At 40.2% G+C, this 18,445-nt stretch overlaps 3 protein-coding genes across 4 annotated transcripts in view; 1 reads left to right on the top strand and 2 right to left on the bottom strand.

Annotated features, from left to right (window-relative positions):
• Nucleotides 1–320: 320 nt before the first annotated feature.
• ostc (oligosaccharyltransferase complex subunit) lies at nt 321–2,155 on the bottom strand. 2 transcript variants are annotated; one of them, XM_070929721.1, is made up of 4 exons: nt 1,940–2,155; nt 1,441–1,534; nt 1,098–1,295; nt 321–912 (listed from the first exon to the last, which is right to left on the bottom strand). In XM_070929721.1, exons 1-4 carry the CDS (start codon nt 2,076–2,078, stop codon nt 894–896), a joined length of 450 nt encoding a protein of 149 aa, XP_070785822.1. In that variant the 5' UTR covers nt 2,079–2,155; the 3' UTR covers nt 321–893. The 2 variants fall into 2 exon arrangements, with proteins under 2 accessions (XP_070785822.1, XP_070785823.1); XM_070929722.1 differs by lacking the exon at nt 1,098–1,295.
• A 1,270-nt stretch (nt 2,156–3,425) lies between these two features.
• Nucleotides 3,426–5,500, bottom strand: rpl34 (ribosomal protein L34). Its single transcript, XM_070929808.1, has 5 exons — nt 5,483–5,500; nt 4,965–5,036; nt 4,743–4,842; nt 3,747–3,850; nt 3,426–3,555 (listed from the first exon to the last, which is right to left on the bottom strand). The coding sequence occupies exons 2-5, from the start codon at nt 5,027–5,029 to the stop codon at nt 3,471–3,473; spliced, it is 354 nt and encodes a 117-aa protein (XP_070785909.1). The 5' UTR covers nt 5,030–5,036; nt 5,483–5,500; the 3' UTR covers nt 3,426–3,470.
• A 10,363-nt stretch (nt 5,501–15,863) lies between these two features.
• LOC139305774 (sodium/potassium/calcium exchanger 2-like) overlaps nt 15,864–18,445 on the top strand; it is a 37,805-nt gene continuing 35,223 nt past the window's right edge. Inside the window, exon 1 of the mRNA XM_070929724.1 lies at nt 15,864–16,766. Coding sequence (XP_070785825.1) covers nt 15,864–16,766 — 903 coding nt within the window. The remainder of the gene's footprint in view (nt 16,767–18,445) is intronic.

Raw genomic sequence — 18,445 nt, 5'->3', positions numbered from 1 at the left:
CTGCTCGTGAGAATACAAGTTTAAGAGGTGCCACTACTAATTACCTATAGTCAACACTTACTCATTCATCTCGATGAAAACACATCCAGTGTTGTCTTGTTACTGGAGGGTACACCTCAATACAATGTGGCACTGACGCCACCTTCTGGAGGGCAAATTACAGTGCTTATGTAGAATTCACATCTCCCAAATACTGTATGCAAACTGGCCACAAAGCAAAGGTATATTCATCTTTACCCAGTTTACTGCTTCATACATTTATATAGAAAGTTTGTTCATGATAGACAATACAGTTTATACACATGACGACTGCAAGGAGCTCTGAAAAGGAGATTTATTTCACATCCTTGTACAAAAATGCAACTGTGACAAGTTCCAAGGCTTTTTCACTGATTTCTTTACAAAAACAATCAACTTAAACATTTATTCGGACTCCCCTTTAAATGATTCCTAGAGTGCTAATCCTGATTCCAAATCAGTGGCTCCATGCCAACAGTATTCAGTAACTTCCTTTCCTTTTTCTTCTCCAGTGGCTAAGAGAAATGTCACCTGCTGCATGGTACGTCCTCTACTAAAAAAGTGAACTTAAATTTCTCAAGTTTGCTACAAATGCTCAAAATTGGTCAAAATTATGTGCCTGTAACAAAGTTTGGAAATTTGGAGAAAAGGAGAGGACAGGAAGTCACTGAAAACTAACGAGGTACAGCCAGTGAGACTGTCAGTGCAGCCGGGTCTAATTTCTTGAGCAAGGTCAGTGCTTTCAATGCTTAACAGTTGTTGATTATATCAAAAGGTCATGTTTATCTATAACTTTAATTGAACTGCCTGTTGGGCCTCCACGCAACTGATGTCCTCTGTCCATCCAAATCATTTAAAGTGTGCTCATTTAGTCTTTAGCCCATGAGGTATCCTCTGAAAAGACAAAATATTAATTAGTTAAGACACAGTGACACAACAAATGTCAGTTCAGAGTAGTAGAATTGGAGAGTATCATTTACAACTGAGTCCAGCCAACACTGTAAGACACAGATTGGCATTTGATTGACAAATATTACACATGTAGATCATGTTTGGTAGGGAAACAAGCTCATACTTACGGCAGTTTCATGCGCATGAACACTCTGGCCATGAAAAAGCTGAGGAGCACGCTGACAAAACCGATGAAGAGCAACAGGAAGCGGTTGAGTTTGGGAATGTTGGGTGCATTGGAGCGGTCCAGGATTATAAAGCCCAGGCCTCCCATCGTGAAGAGGAAGCTGGAAGCCAGTCCTTCCATAATGTACTGCCCATTTACTCTGGGAAAACAAATGTGCTTACATTAGTTATGCTTTAGTTAGTGTGACTCAAATATTACTTAACCATTACAATCTCAGGAGACCATCACCAACTGGCTCCTGGCTGTAGTTTGCTTCGATGCTCATAATGTTATAAGTGACATACCTGTATGCCAAAAAGGCCACTGGCCGCTGGTGTCCATGCTCATCAGTCATTGAACCCACACTTGGTGGCTCTACAATAACATCGTAGATGATACCTATAATGTGGGAGAAGATTGACAAGAAACCATCACATCATGTTAAATATGACAGAACTTCTAACTCGGATTGGAAAATTGATACTTCAACCAACGTACTATTAGATAACAACCACTTTTGAGTGTCAAATAGACGAAGATGCATTCAACTAGTTTATGCTAGTTAGTTAGTGCTAGCTAAACTGAAAAGTTAGCCTACGCTCTTGTCCAGTATGCTAATTGCGTACATGCTAGCGTTAACGTTAGCAAGCTGATTTGCAAATGCAACCAAAGACGACAATATCTGCCATTATTCCAAGCACACACAAAGAAGCTTTAACTTTAAATCACATGCTGACACAATAAAGATTTTACGCTAACAAGCTAGCAGGCTTGCAGTAACGTTAGCATAGCAGATCCATTTACCTCCTGTGATGAGAAAGTAGGACACAATAACGACCGCATACACAGTCATAGCCGACGGCATATGTAGCCACGACGGTTTCTTCAGTTTTATATTGGGACATTCCAGCACAGCAAACGGTATACTGTATAATGTCTCCATGGTTTGTAAATAATTTGCCTATAACTACAATACAGCTGCTGCCTCTGGCTGGGGTCCGTCTCTGCGCAGCTACTTTGTTGACGTGTCCCGGAAGTAAATTTTTTCTACAGTAACCTTCCTACAAAGCGTTTTTTTTTTCATCGATGTTATTATATTTATAATATGTTGTATGAAGTGTGGTTTTTAAGCAAAAATATTTCCCTGATAGTTAATTTAACGGTAAATGCTATTTTGTCCCGCAACACTGACTAGGACTGTGCGTGACGCAAACTTAAAGAGACAGTAATGAATTATAATTTTTTTTATTGTTATTTAAGTAGAAATTGTGCAATATATGGCAAGTGATACACCATTAGTGGTAGGCTCTTTAGAAAACAGAGCACACAATGTAAACAGAACTATTACCTAATAAATGACAAAAAAAGAATAAAATAACTAATAACTTCTAATAATTCTAAGGTATCGATAATGTTCATGACTTGTTTTTGCTGTTTCCTTTTTCATATACTAAAGAGATTTGTAGTACAGTCCTAGTTCTTTCATAAAAAACACCAATAAGGGTTGTGTCTTAATACATTTACAATTATAAAGAATTTGCCCAAAATAAGTATTCAACAGAAATTCAGTTTTCTTATCCTCCATGATAATTCCAAAGGTAATATAATTTCTGATAATGGGAGAGAAAAGATTTTTGATTCTAACCAAATAATGAATTGAAATTTCTTCATAAACCCATTCTTTACCATCTTCTTCAAGCATGGCCGTCATCATTTTTTATGTGACCACATTGAGTTCCCAACTCATCAGTTTCATGAATGTCACTAACTTGGTCCAGTGCAGTACATGTAGATGTTTTATACTGTAGATAACACATTCATTTGTCAAATTGAAAAAAAGCTTGCTTATTTACAGCTGCTTAATCACAGCTATCTGCTTCAATATGAGCATAAGTGAAATATATCTTGTTTGAGAAATCGATGCAAATTTCAATCACAGCATAAAAACATTTCAGTTATAGGATGGTGCTTCAGGGATTTTCTTACTTTTTTTAAAATCAGTCACATCTTAAGCACGTGTTAAAATTATTTTAAGGTAGTCACTTTGGGTCTAAAAACAACTATGAAACTGAGGCAATTCAATTGTAGACAATGTTGTATTTGGCCGAATGTAAAAAAAAAAAAAAGAAGCTACAATGATCATTTTGCTAAAATCTTAACTTGGTAGTTTTGGCATTTGTTAAACATATCTGCAATAACTAATTTATCAATGCAAAGCATTCAAAGATCACAAACCCCCATTCACTTAGATCCCCTCCCTTCCCAAGGCATTGCAAATCACAACAGGAAATGGATTTGTTTGTCATTTTTTATTGAGGCAATACAAATACACATTTTACTTAGATTTCTGGCTCTGTGCCTGTGCCTTGAGCACCTTGACGACGATCTTCTGCTCCTCAATAAGGAAAGCGCGCTTGATCCTGGGAATAAAAGCAAAAGAGACAATTTACACAGAATCCATTAGCAATTCAAAACAGTCATCAGTGACTGAACTCAATCCCTTTTCCATGTAGATTAAAAGTTTGGTTATCTGTGACTAGTAATAACTTCATCTAGCATCATTCCAGTTTCTCTGAGAAAGTTAGGAAATGGAGGGAAATGCTTCTTTTACCTGTCACGCACACACTTGGCGCACATGGAGCCTCCGTAGGCCCTGCTGACGTGCTTCTTGGTCTTAGAGAGCCTCATCAGAACCTGAGGTCTAACAGCCCGAATCTAGTAGACAGAAAAGAACTACAATGAGACCACAGTCAGCAATGTGTACTGATGGGTAAAAGTTATGCTACACAAGTTTAAATGCAGTGGCGCAATTAGACAGTCAGCATGCTTACAAACCAAACTATCAACTGTAGGATACTGAAATGACAAAGGAAACGTTTGTAGCCACCATTGTCAAAAATGCAATACCTGTGATTTCTTACAATTCACTGTGCAATTAATGGACCTTCATTTCTCATCCTAGAAGATGTACCTGACGAACTTAGCTTTTATATTCTACTTATTTGTTATCAAAACAATAGCACCTTCAGACCACAGCAAATTCCTTGTAATGTATGTTACTTCGCAATAAACAGTTTCTGATTCTGATTCACATATTGAGGCAGGAGAACCAGTTCTGAATTAGGCTAACCAGGAAGTTCTCCCTTTTAACTTAAAGTTGATGAAAATGTCACCGAAAGGCTGTAGGCAGTTACATTGCTCCTGACTAACTATAAGGATGCAAAGCAAGAAAAGCAACAGATGACAACTGCCTCTGTAGCAGCTTGCGTCAATAATGCAGCTTCAAGTTCAAACTTCAAGTGATCAGTAAAGAATGACACCACATGGACAGGAATAGTATGACAACTTGATGGTTCTCCCCATTATGTTTACAGGGGGAGAAAATCAAGGGACCTGTGTTGATACTGTTGCAGTTATAGAAGCAAAAGCCTGTGTTTACAGCAGGATCATCCAGCCCATCTACTCAGTGCCTAATCAATGCAGATTACTAATTAAAGTAGATTGATGCTAGTATATAATGAGACCAGCCCCATGTGGGCCTGAGACTTCACATACATGCACTAATTCTTTGCTTAGCAGAGTCACCACAACAGCAGAGTTTACTTACTCCACGCAGTCTTCCTGGGCAAATGCCACATGCTGACTTGGGCGCTTTGCCGACCTTCTTGGTGTACAGGTACACAATACGGTTACCAGGCGTCCGGGACCTGCAGAACAGAACGGAAACCATGTTAAAATGTAAGTTACACAGCTGTAGCAAACAAAGTTACAATGGTGTCAGCTTCCCACGTAGGAGACATAACAGAGACGATGAAGAAAGCTTACTTACAGTCTGGTTTTATTGGAGGCGGTGTTGTAGGACAACCTACGACGGTAAGTCAGGCGCTGCACCATCTTGAAGCTGAAATAATATACGATATTCAGTTAGTTTTTGAGCATGATGCTAAGATGCTAACCCTGCTATAGATGCTATGGGTCATAATGCTAGCGACACCGGCGAACATTAACGTTAGTTTACACAACATTGACTGGATTTAGCTGACCCCCGTAGTTTACACCAGAGTATGTATAAGTCGTATCGGTATGAAAACATACATGTGCAGCGTAGTTGTTAGCTACAGCGACTCCACCATTATAAATTGGGTGATTAGATGGCGGACCAAGGAACGGCATCTTTTAAAATGTCTCACAGAAACCACTATCTACTAAAATTATCACATCGTTAGAAGCAAAGACTTGTTCTTAGTATTATCGTTACTTGAAATCCTCCACATTTTCATCTAAAATGTAGGATTACAGTGGATTATAAAAGCATAATGTTTCAGAGGAAAGTAGGGGCCGCCATACCTGCTGTCGCCGTAACCGGAAGAGGAAGGAGGAAGGCGGGTGTGAAAGGTTAAACATCCTCCATGCCGGCTATTTCAAGACTGCTGCTTGTTATTCTGCTCCCTGCTGGTGTTTCGGTTTTACTACACACGTATGCTCAGATAAGTATGAAACAAATAAGTGTGTAATGATACGCTTATTAAATAAAAACTAATGTTAATGAAATGTCCTTTTTTAAATTAAAGCCAAAAAATAAATAAAGCCTTCCTTTATTTTGAAATAAAAACTTCCCTACCATGACTGCAACAAATTAAACTGTCCAAACCAATAACTAAATAATAATAATAAATATGGCGTGCATTATATAAAAAAGTAATTAACAATGAAATAAAAATGAATTATTATGGATAAAACATACCTAATCTACCACGAACGTAGTATCTTTGAAACAATTGGAAAATCTAGTAAATATATTCAAGATTAGGTCAAATGTCTTGAAATTAGACCACATACTGTCACTTGAATTAAAAAGGCACACGCCGTTAAAGTTATGCTACTTATAGATTGGAACAACTATTTTCACTTTGCTATTCAAGTCTTTTTTTGTTGTCAGTGCCTCTTCTGTTCAAAGGAAACTCTGGAGTAAAGATGGGACACAGTTAGGCATGATGTATTCACTGCAAATCTAAACCCATCAGTGAAAATGTGCAAAAAGAAAAGCTCATCATATCTGATTTACATAATTAATACCATTGACTGATAAGTTGTCCTGTGCAACTGCTCAAGCAATGGACCAATAGACACAATCACTCTTGCAGGCTGTTTCAATATATACAATAAATTCCAAGAGATTCTCCAACACTCTTAGCTGCCACTTCATTTAAACCAAGGTTGCAGCCTGAAAAGCACAGGTGTAACCAGTAACGTTAACGATGGCCGCCTCACATTTACCTACAAGTTCCAGTGTTCTGCTATTGTCCTTGCTTGCTTGCTGACCCCAGAACCCGAATGTGATTTGCCACACCTGTGGTAAAAACGCTCACCATGAAAAACCACCCAATGACTACATTTTATTTACAACGTAAAAACAATGCATGGATTGTCCAGCAGATGGCAGCAATCGTACGCTACTTGCAGATACCTGACAGTTTACAGGGTGGTGTGAATAGGAAGTCTGTCCTTCAATCTTTGGGGTGGGATGAAAATAATACATTACTTATATTATTATAACAGACACACGCGCAAATGCCTATGCTAATTGTAAACTTGTTTTTTTAATTTAACTTGTGAGGGATCTTTCATCTGTCTGTAGACACAGCTGCACATGCACCATATGCACATACCCCATTGAGTCCCATTTAGTTTCAGCAAAGTTCCTTTACCTTTTTTTATATATTCCTTTACCTTTATTTATATATATATATATATATATATATATGTGTGTATATATTTGGAAAAACATGTTAAAATATGGTCATTATATTATAGGAGCATTCAAAATTATAAGAAAGCTTTTTTGTTGAACTGTGTTTGACAATGAAGCCTCTTTATGTCTTGGCTATGCTAAATTAAGTATCATAGTAATTCTATGCAAACACAATCTACTATAGGGTGGTCAGAAGGTATCATACAGAGAGTGATCCTTTTGGTTTAGCCTAATATGATCTTGTACAGTAAAACCCATGACTTGTTTAAAGTGGCGCAAGCATTCTTCTAAGTTTAATTTTTGCAAAAATAAAAATATTCATTCTTCAATATCTCAAAAGGACCAAGGCTGTAGTTTTTTTTTGTTCGTGCCATGCACGCTGACAACCAATATCCAGGGACTAGAATCTGCAGCATACACTCCATAGCTCTAAAAAAGGAGAGAAATAGCTCAAAATGGCTCCCTATCAAAGAGGTGCTGTGTCACAAAAAGACATTTGCCAAGATCAGCCAACAGATGGTGAGCTTGGCATCCTTTTAGATGAAGCATTTGGCAAAGGCAAAGTTCAGTGACAACACAAGGCTCTGTACAGCATGTGGGCACATTACGCATCCGATTTAAGGGCATGAAACTAACTATGCTTAACTTAGTCAGATCTCCTTATGGCCTGGATTTGGTTTTTGACGGTGCCACGTTCTTTATTTTCATTACTTTTTTTTTCAATTAATCAGTCCATCTGGAAATGTTATGTTAATTATACTTCTTAATTATATTTGAAATTCTATAATACTTTAATAATTGCAATAAATATGTTGACTATTAAAATCAGTGCATAAACTTGGGCCAGTCAGGAACAATATTCAAGTTTTTGGATTTGTGGGAGATGACCGGGTCTACATGTGAGAGACGCACATATTAGCATTAGCATTTTGTAAAAAGACTCTTAAATTGAGGTACACACAACTGAACTCACGAGATTTGGTAATTTCTTCCATGATATTTTGTGTGAATGTGTGACAAGCATACCAGTGCTTGTGCCCTGACACACGCTGTCAATTTTTGATTGGAAACTTTTTATTACTGGTGACCTCTAGAGGTCCAAGCTTGTTCTACATGTTCTGTTATGGGATTGATTTGATTAAGTCCAGATGTGACGCGACCTGGGATTAACCCGTTCTTCACGAGAATCAAGGTCTTTTACAAAGGGTGCCAAGGAGATTTGCGGCGACTCCAAGGGACACTGAGGCACACACACACACACATACACACATCCAAATAATTTGTAACATCTGCGAGCAGTCTGTCTTAATCTTGTCAGAAGTAATTATTCTAAAAGACATCTCAATAGAATATTTAATTTAGATCTTAATCCAACAAGATATCAATAAAGTCATGAATGTTAGATCATTTTAAAGAATTTATTTAATGTAAAGCCATCCAGGAGCCCCCTGACGCCCTCGGCCCCTCCCTCTAAATCAGTTCTGACTCGTCAAAGATGAACCATATCACCTTAAGTGCACTTGATTACGCAAGCCTCTCCGACCCCCCCTCTCCACATCTCCTTGGGCCTTCTGTGTAATCTGCTGAGATTTAAACCTGCTGCTCCTGTTTAATAAATCCACTGCGATTAAAATAGGATTACAGCTCTGCTTTCGCCTTCCTAATGACATCAGAGCATGAAACATTTTTCGACTTTTTTTTTTTTTTTCCAGTTGTCTGGTTTTTGCCCAAGCTCACTCATTCCTCCCTACTACTTGTCATAACCAGACAGACAGCAATGATTTTCAACCCCCCCCCCCCCCCAAAAAAAACTCATCCCTGCAGCCCAGCAGGTCAGCCCATCTGGGGCTGTTGACATAAGGATTAACCTTATAATGCAGCACACATCCTGTATCAATGCTGTCCTCCTTCACATCAGACTTCTCAATGACGGATAACAACCAAAGAAAATATGCTCCAGTGTCAGGTTGTTGTCTGCTTGAACCTTGAAACCTTCACATGAAATCACACCAAAACAAAATTCTGCTCTTTCAACGTAGCAGTTGATACGACTCCTTTCTCCTGTCTTTGCATAGCATTGTCCTGCAATGGTTAAAGGTCACAAAAGACAAAGATTGATTGGATTTTTACAACAGCTAAGCTCATGACCCCAGCAGATAAATCTATTTAAGATAATGTATTCTACTTTAATACACAATGTAGCCTCACAGTCAAATGTGAAATGTTGATGTGGAGTGTTTTATCCTTTAGTTTCTGCAGAACCTTCGGTGTGTACTGATCTCATAAAGGGCATGTAAGCAATCAAGTTTTGAATTATTCCAAGTTTAGCATCCTGACAGTACACTCAGACTTATCCTAGCCAAAATAAACTAGTACCTTAGCTGTACAACAGATTCTTTACCTGTAAGCAGCTGATAGAAAATTATTTCTTTTCTGCAATCTAAATGTTGAGTGTTGTGACTATTTGGATTAAATGCTGTAAATTTGGTAGCAGGAAACCACTGTTTCACTAGTGATCGAAATAATGTATCATAATTAACCACTGCAATTTGGAGACCTGAAGTGCAGTTTACATTCTATAAGTTCAAGTTACACATAGTAGGTTGGTCCACCTCTTTGGTCCAGACTGAAATATCTCATTAACTACTGGATGCATTGGCATAAAAAATATACCATAATATATATTTATGGTTCTCAGAGGATGAAAACAAATTACTTTGGTGATACCCTGACTTTTCCTGCCAGCATGAGGTTGGAGATTGGATAGATTGCCATGAAATTTGGTACAACCATTCCTCTCAGGGTGCATTGTATAACTGACTTTTCATGAAGCACCATCATCAGGTCAAAATGTCTCCACAACTCCACATTTCAGTTTGTCCAACACAATCTATTGATATTCCCACCAGCCTCAGATTTAAGTGCTAATTAGCATGCTAGCACACTAAATTAAGATTGTGAACATGGAAAGCATCATACCTGCCAAATATTAGCATGTTAGCATTGTTATTGTGAGCATGTTAGCTTAAAGTACAGCCGCACCGAGAGTCACTGGCATGTCTGTAGAGTCTTAACCTTGTTTTAGAAGAAAGAAAACAATATTTTTTACGAAATGAATCTTGCCAATTTCAAGGGAAGGAAAAATTAAGAAATAGATAAATGAATAAATGCAATAATTGAACACATTTTCCCACCAAAATGTATTGCTGACAGAGAAGAGAAAACGTAGACCATCACCAAGAGAGAGTCTGTGACATACAACAGTTCTTGTATGTTTACAATAAATACAACAATACAACATTTCACAAAAAATACAGTAATAAAAATAACAGTTAAATTATTCAAACATGGAAACATATCCAGAGTAACAAAACATGTAAAATTTCAGATCTCTTCAAAATGGTCTGTGTTTGGAGGGGCTGCTTGGACTTATTATTACTCAGTATTTCTAAAATCCTGGCTGCGCTATATGTTCACATGGACCACCAGTAAAAGCAGGGTCTCACTTTCACACTGTCTGCTTGTATCTAATCAGCTCCAGCACTTAGTGATCAGACCTGCCTATGGAAATTCAATTTGTTAATCTCTTTAGAGCTACTGCTGCTAAAATGAATATTCCCATCCACCCCTGGGTTCTAGCTAAAATGGTCTTGCCCACTTTGTCTTTGAACAATCTTTCTTTTGTGTTATAACTCAGAGGCAGACCATTTGTCTTTTGGAATACATTTACTTAGCTGTTTTAAAGAGCCTCATTGATTCACTATTTACTACCTGAGCATCCCATTGGTGCCTATGCCCATTTTGTTTTGCTGACTGCATTTTCCTAAGGGGCAGGTGGTCTGTCCAAGCCTCTTTGTACAGACTTGTGGTGGTGATAGTGGGGGGGGGGGTTGCTAATATGAGGCTTTCAACATCTAATCCAGAGCAAGTCTCTTAGAAAAAGCTTATCTTGGGACTCCAATTTCACTGCTTTCCTCATCTACATGACCAAACAGTTATTGATAATAAAAAAAGACTTGTTTAATAGAGCTAATTCAATACCTTGCTTCAGTCAATTGTCCTCCCCTTCACTGGAAAAACTTGCTTGGTTATCATCACCCTATCTACCCCCCACTGCCCCTGCCCCATTGCTGACAAATCCATACAACTATGTGCGACACAAAGGCTCGGATTTAGCTGCCGGGCCAAAGCGAGGGTGGACCGGGTGGGGGGCAGGGCCAGCATGGAAATTTCTGTTGTTTTTGTCACAGCACAGATTTCAGACAAATCAAAACAACTGCCATCATCACCCTTCCTCCCCACCACAACCCACATGGCCTGTGACCAGTCATCACTTTTATGCTGGAAATGCAGCCAGATCAGGAGTGGTCTGTGTGGTGGTGTGGAGGAGAGGCTGCGTGTGCACTGGGGGCCATTGTTGAAAAAGAGCTGACAGCCTGGATGGGATCTCATTTGATAGGCAAAAATATTGGCAGATCTAATTTGAAGAGCTGGGGTCACAGGCTCAGAGTGCACTTTGTGATGATGATGTGTACTGATCAGCTAACAGCTAAACGTATCATTTCAAACAAATGGATCAGCTATTGTGACAGCCCTTGTGTGCTGTACAGCCACTATTCAACTGTTTGATTTACTTTCACATTTCCCTGAGGCCAGGTACACGCACAAGGTCAAAACACCTGAAATGAATCCCAACTTTAACAGAATTTCTTTTCTGTTACTCAAATAAGATTCAAATACCCTAAACCTTCGTCCATACTAATTCAGGAGAATATTTAGTAGGGCGGCGACTAACTTTTTTTTTTTTCCCCCGAAGAATCCTTTAATGGTTTGGTCTATAAAACATTAAAACAGTGAAAAGTGCCCATCAAAATATCCTAGAGCCAAAGGTGACATTGAATGTCTTGTTTTGTCCGACCAACTGTCCAAACCCCCCCCAAAATATTCAATTTACTATAAGTCTAGAAAACAGCAAATTCTCACATTTGAGAACCTAGAACGATCCATTTGTCATTTTTTTTAGTGAGGCAATCAAACTCAATCACTTTGCAACAAAATAGTCTTCTGGGCTTTGGAGTGTGACAGCATTTCACTTGCGGGACTAATGGGTGTATTTTGGTCCTGTGAGAGGGAATTATGATTGACATTACACACACAATGGAGATTAAGTCTTCATGGTTAAAGGAAAAGTTCGGCACTGGGCAATTACTTTCTTGACAAAGGTTAGATGACAAGATCCATACCGCTGTCATATCTGTCCAGTAAACGTAGCCAGCAGCCGGCTGGAGTTCAGGAAGTCACTGCTCTTGGCCTAGGCATAGTCTGGCACATAAACCCTCATAAAACCGCAACATGTCTTTTTAACACTTCAGTATTAGCTAGCAGTCCCCCTGCGTCCAATCTTTTATGCTAAGCTATGCAAACTGTCTGCTGGCCGCAGCCTTATATTTTCCAGACAGATGTGAGAGTGGTATCGACCTTCTCATCAAGTCTCGACAAGAAAACAAATAAACATATTCCCTGAAATGTCATATTTCTATAAGGAACTTTTTGATAGTAGTGACAGAGGTGTCTAATTTAAAGACATTTAATTACATATCAGAGGACATTGAGATGTTTTCCTTTTACTACCAAATCAGCTAATTTAGCTAGAAAACTCTGGACCAATATGAGCCTCAATGGATAGTAGTCACCAAACATCTGACTATTGATAATCTGAGTTAAGTTACTGCTGTCGTCCTCTGTGTCTCCTGTTAGGTAACAAGAGGCAGTAACAGTGGGGAGGAGATGAGAGCGGAGGAGAGGGGGCAATCAATGAGGTCACTGAATCATGATTTATTATACAGCACCAGGCCATTAGTGTCACACATACTTTGTCACACTGTGTAGAGATTGCGTGTCTGTATCTATCCAACAGGGTTTGGCCTGTCGACTAATGCTAAGTGGTTGGGAGGCTTTATTTGACATGAGGGGAAAACATGGCAACCTGGGGGGCTGTAGGGATGATGGTTATGTCAGGTGAAAGCTTGGTATCGGTTGACATATTCAAAATGAAACAAACTATGCATGCATGACCTTTTTAATGCTTACTCTCCCATTTGGGACTGGAGCCAAAAAAAAAAAAAAAAAATTAATTCAATGTTAAAGGAATAGTTCAACATTTTTGGAAATATGTCTTGCTTTTCTGCAGAGAATTAGATGAGACGATTGATATCACTCTGTCCATTCAGCATGAAGCAGGAGCCAGTAGCCAGTTAGCTTAGCTTAGCATAAAGTCTGGAAACGGGAAAATAGCTAGCCTGGCTCGGTCAAATCGGCCAGTTTACCTCGTTATATAGGCTATTGTTTGTACAAACAAACAAAGTGCAAAAATAAAGTTGTGGTAGATTCCAGGAAGTCATTGCACCCGAGCAAGAAATAGTCCCACAAATAACCACTAATTGTCATTTTTACACTTTATAGGGATTTTGTACAGTTTAATAAGACGAGATATAATTAGTGAACTTTAGAAGTGTTGGTAGACAGATTTTGTTACTTTCAGACAGAGTTAACTACTTTCAGACTAGCCCTTGTTTCCAGTCCTTCTGCTATAAGCTAACGGACTACAACTTCATATTGTACATACAGATATAAATGAGCTTGATATCAAGTTTGAAGGTACTTTTTATTAGTCATTCTACAACAGAGGGCTGCACAATGAAATTAAAGTTGTAGCCCCCTTCATGCAATAAATCTTCTTATCAAGAAAGTCAATATGCAAATTTCCCAAAATACATTTAAAATCTCTAGCTCAAGTGTTGCATAATTAAAGCGATGCATCATTGTAATAAAATCACCGATGCTGCACCTTGGGCTGCACGTGTATCTTTGAGGAAGGGCAATAACCTTGAAATGACCGAAGGCGTGGGCCACACATAAATCAGCGACGGAGCTGAAGCGTGTCCACCTGTTCCGCCATCAGAGGAATGAGAGAAGAAAAGAAAAAAAAAGGACAAATCAGTGGAAATACTGCCTTTACTGTGTAACCACGGCAACTCCTCCCTCAACATGCAACATCACCGAAGCCCCCACCGCGTGAACCCAGCAGGAAAGGATACGCTGCCTTCCGCTTACCTGGCTTTATTAATATACCAGCCGGTTCACGTGGTCAGCCCAGCACCATATTCTGCTACATTAGCAGGGCATTTTCAACCGGCTGATTTCTTTTTCTCTCTCTCTCTTCTCTCATCCGAGTCTGGAGGGATGCTGCTGCTGCTGCTGCTGCTGTGAGGGAGAGAGGTGAGCGCAGTTGGAAAAGCACCCCCCCCCCCCCCCCCACCCCCACCTCTCTCTCCACCACCACCACCACCTCCCTCCAAAGCTCCTCCTCTGTCGTCGGAGAGCGGAGAGCGGTCACATTTTGCTCAATGAGAGCAAGAGGGCACCGGAGAGGATTTCCTAATTCCAACCTGCTGCCGCGCGGAGCGGCCGTTTTCTCGCCTCTGTCAAAGGTAAGGCATGACGCCGCGTGCAGCCTCTCCGCGCGCCATGCGCCTCGCCAGGGAAAGTGATGTTGGGCTGTTTTATTCGGGAGGATGGTTGACTGTTTGTTGTGTGATGATACAGCTGGAAGGGCGAAGGCATTACTGAAGGGCAGACAGGGAGAAGAGTTGTCAGTGGACCTGGCATCTCAGACACGCCGTTCCGCTGAAAGGCAGCAGGCTGTGTGCATCATTGGAAAGTCAAACAGGACAGGATGTGTGTGTGTGTGTGTGTTTGTTTTTTTAATCTGCTTTTACCTGAGCAGCAGCGTCATAGCGTTCACCGTTTTCCCCGCTGCAGCCCAGTGATGTCCGTAAACCGCCGGCCTTCACATTTCGTGACATTTTCACAGGTGAAAACAGCAGGTTTCCGATTCTTGACTGCAGGTTGTCACAATCCCACCATTGAAATTGTTAAAGCAGCAGAATCATCTGTCCATAGAAGTTCCTCTGTCTGCTTGCTGCGTCTTGTGGTTTGAATTGATGGGGAATTACTTTTATTTAAAAATCACTGAATGCACTTAATGTTATGCAGCTAATGTCACATAACGGCCAATGGACTGTCTCACTTAATTAGATCACAGCTGAGATGTTATGAATTCTTGATTTATTTTTCTAGAATGTGTAATTCATCTTAATGACAGAGTGCTGCGAGGGAATGACACTACTGTTGAGACCATGGGATGATTTTAATGTCAATGCATGCCTAAACGGACTATTTCATATGTCTGCATAACGTTGTAATTAGGAATTTCCTGTTTAATTTAAATTTCTAAATATCTACATGGAGCCCTTTTTTGGGCAGTGGTCAGAAGTAGATTAATCCTGCTTTGTAGCAGATGCTTCCACAGCAGCAATGATTGTTGGTTAATCTAGCCGTTGTTTATTAAATGATTTCTTTTTCATTCATATAAAGAGAGGTCAAACATTAATTGTCCATCACACATTGCCAGTTATCCATTTGCAATGTTATAAAGACAGAGGGAAGCAGCGGAAGCGCACATTCGATGTTGATGTTTTACATCAATATTGCCAAAGATGAACTTTCTGATGATTAATAGTAATCAACTGTTTAGTTCTCTCTCTCATTCATCAGCATCACTATTGACTATTTAAACTGACAAAGCAGGATCATTAAAATACACTTTGTTTGCTCAATATCCAAACAGCCTTTTGAATTTTAGCGTATTTTGTTGTTCATTTTACACTTTGAACATCTACAGTTTCTTTCCTGGTTTGGTAATGAATTTTCTCTTCATTCTTTTTGACATTGTCCAGCAGAGGCTAATATGAAGACATCATCTGGCAAACCAGACCCTGGAAAGCGCCTACAATCTTTTCAACTCATTTGAAACTGAAGACAACACCATGCATTGTCTCCGGTAAAAACCTGCTCTCCACTCTCCACTCTTCCTACCTAGCCTTCGAGAGTGAGGACACCACGAGCTGCACAGACATGGGTTCAGATCAACCCTGCGTGGATTCACGAGAGCGTCGGCCCATATTGGGTGCTGCCTGTAAGCGGCAGGGCCACCGATGTCTGCGGAAAAAGCTGAGGCCAGTGCGAATCTTAGGGTTCGTCTTCAGCCTGGTGGCCTTAAGTGCCGTCTCCTTCAGTGCCTTGACCTGGAGCTCAGGGGGTCTCAGTGAGCCAGTGCTCCCCCAGGAGAGTCTCCACCAGTCGGCCCCCCACAGGACTCTGCTTTTCACCCAACACCAGAGGGACCCCAATGTGTCAGCCGACATGCCAATAGCCATGAAATCTACAGCAGATAGCAACGAGAGCCAGGGGGAGTACCCGCCAGACATTTTCACCCTTGAGGAGAGGCGTCAAGGAGCAGTGGTCCTCCACATGTTTGGCATGATCTACATGTTCATCGCCTTAGCCATAGTGTGTGACGAGTTCTTTGTCCCAGCGCTGACGGTCATCACGGAGAAGCTGACCATTTCGGATGATGTCGCAGGTGCCACCTTCATGGCGGCAGGCGGCTCAGCCCCGGAGCTCTTCACCTCCATCATCGGAGTCTTCATCTCACACAGCAACGTGGGCATCGGGACCATCGTAGGCTCTGCCGTCTTCAACATCCTCTTTGTGATTGGGATGTGTGCCATCTTCTCCAAGGAGATCCTCAACCTGACGTGGTGGCCACTCTTCCGCGACGTCTCCTTCTACATCCTGGATCTGATCCTGCTCATCATCTTCTTCCTGGATAACTTCATCTCCATCTGGGAAAGTGTCACGCTGCTCTCAGGCTACGCCGCCTACGTGATCTTCATGAAGTTCAACAGCAAAGTAGAGGGCTTCGTCAAAAGCTGCATGACCAAGAACCAAGTGGTAGAAGTGGAAGTACAGCCCAAGGTGAGTTGGTTTCTTGATCCGTATTATTATTCTCCCACTTCCCTTCCTCCCACCGCCATCTCTTCTGAAAGTACATTTTCATATGAAATGTCAGACTATGAGGAAGTTACAGTAGGTGTGCAGTAATGAATTTTAGCATTTTGGCTGATAGAAATGACCTTCAACGTCTCCTCTGGCATGGGAACACACACATCCTTTTATCATGCAGCTGATTTGTTATTTTAAATGAAGTCAGGCTTACTTAATTGTTTCAGGTGAGACATGCTTTCCATGCATCTTTTTTTGTTCTCATCAACCTAACGACCATTTTCAAATGAGGCTAGTGTCTCACAGATGTCCCGCACTTAGATCATCCAATATGGAACAAGCGATGCCAAACATGTGTTTTTATGACACTGGCTTATGTCCTACCTGTTCATTACCTTTTTAGAATGGGTAAAATAACAGAATCTCAGTGGTTTAAATATGGAGTACTCTCAACAACTAAACTGACCATTGTGTATTAATATGGTTCAAGCCATGCTGCACAGGAGGGCCCGGCATACAGTATTCCACTGTGGGATTAATAAAACACAGTGAAATGTGTAATTCTGGGTTAAGCTCTACAAATTGTGTCCCGGTCTGACAAACAAATCCCTTGGAAAATCTCAGGAGCTATTTTTTCCCAGTTAAAGATTTCCCACATAAAATGCTGTATTTGAATTGTTGCATAAACATGTGAACGGAATGAGGTGAACCACATGCAGTAAATGGCTTCAGGACTCTTGTTTGTTCCTCCATATTTTTGCTCCCAGGAGAGGTTCTTCATGTACAGTCAATCAGTGCAATATTTTAAACAGTGAATACTCTGCAGGCAAAAACAGTTGAAATCAATCTTCACATAACATTAGCTAGCCCTCAATGACAATTGAGGGCAAAAGACACTGCAGTGCAATTTGATACTGGTGTAGAGATTATCCGGACGGATTTAGGTTTCTTTGTGACATGAAATGAAAATGAAATTTTGAGAAAGTTGTATTGTAAAAGCTTTAATTAAATCGGGATTTAGTCTAAGTACATAAAGGATATTTAAACTGCAGGTTACACAATGTAGGGGGAAACTCTCAAGGAAGCCAACATCGCCATTTGATTTGCAGTGTGTAAAACCAAAATGCTAAAATGAAAGCCTCAGTTCATTTCAAAAGCAAGCATGAACATAGTTATTTTCTGAACGTCCTATTTCTGCCATACTAATTTGATTTAGGGCTTATGTGCAAGAAAAGAGTGAGAACTGAGGTGCACAGGCTGAGTGCCAGAGAAGACTCAGGTGACCTTGAGCTGCAATGAATTCTGGGTACTTTGGCCAACAGAACCAATGTGTGTGTGTGTGTGTGTGTGTGTGTGTGTGTTGAAAAACAACTTTAAAAATAGTGCGTGACAGATGAGTTGATCAAACCCCACCATCATCTCCAATGACGCTTACAGCTGATTTAGCTTCTCCTCTCTCTTGCAAAATAAAGCTATTATTTGACTAGATGTAGGTTGTGAGTTAACCTCTTTTATTTTGTAGTCTGGGCCTACAGGGTTAATAGAACCAGAAAGGCACAAATATTATTAGAATATAATCATCTAAACACCCTTTTTTTAATCAAGCTTTGACACTTTGGGGACACGTGTATTTCAAGACACAAGTGTTATTT

This window comes from Enoplosus armatus, chromosome 23 (assembly GCF_043641665.1).
Source record: "Enoplosus armatus isolate fEnoArm2 chromosome 23, fEnoArm2.hap1, whole genome shotgun sequence".
NCBI classification, from domain to species: domain Eukaryota; kingdom Metazoa; phylum Chordata; class Actinopteri; order Centrarchiformes; family Enoplosidae; genus Enoplosus; species Enoplosus armatus.
Note: the sequence above shows the minus strand (reverse complement) of the source record. Positions and strands in the feature narration are given on the sequence as shown.

Excerpts from the sequence above, each read along its gene's own strand:
- ostc (XM_070929721.1), bottom strand. The coding sequence starts at position 2,078 with ATGGAGACATTATACAGTATACCGTTTGCTGTGCTGGAATGTCCCAAT. Across the intron at positions 1,535-1,939 it reads CTACTTTCTCATCACAGGAG|GTATCATCTACGATGTTATT; the intron begins GTAAATGGATCT and ends CCCACATTATAG. Across the intron at positions 1,296-1,440 it reads GTGGCCTTTTTGGCATACAG|AGTAAATGGGCAGTACATTA; the intron begins GTATGTCACTTA and ends TTGTTTTCCCAG.
- rpl34 (XM_070929808.1), bottom strand. The coding sequence starts at position 5,029 with ATGGTGCAGCGCCTGACTTACCGTCGTAGGTTGTCCTACAACACCGCC. Across the intron at positions 4,843-4,964 it reads GCCTCCAATAAAACCAGACT|GTCCCGGACGCCTGGTAACC; the intron begins GTAAGTAAGCTT and ends TCTGTTCTGCAG. Across the intron at positions 3,851-4,742 it reads GCCCAGGAAGACTGCGTGGA|ATTCGGGCTGTTAGACCTCA; the intron begins GTAAGTAAACTC and ends TCTGTCTACTAG.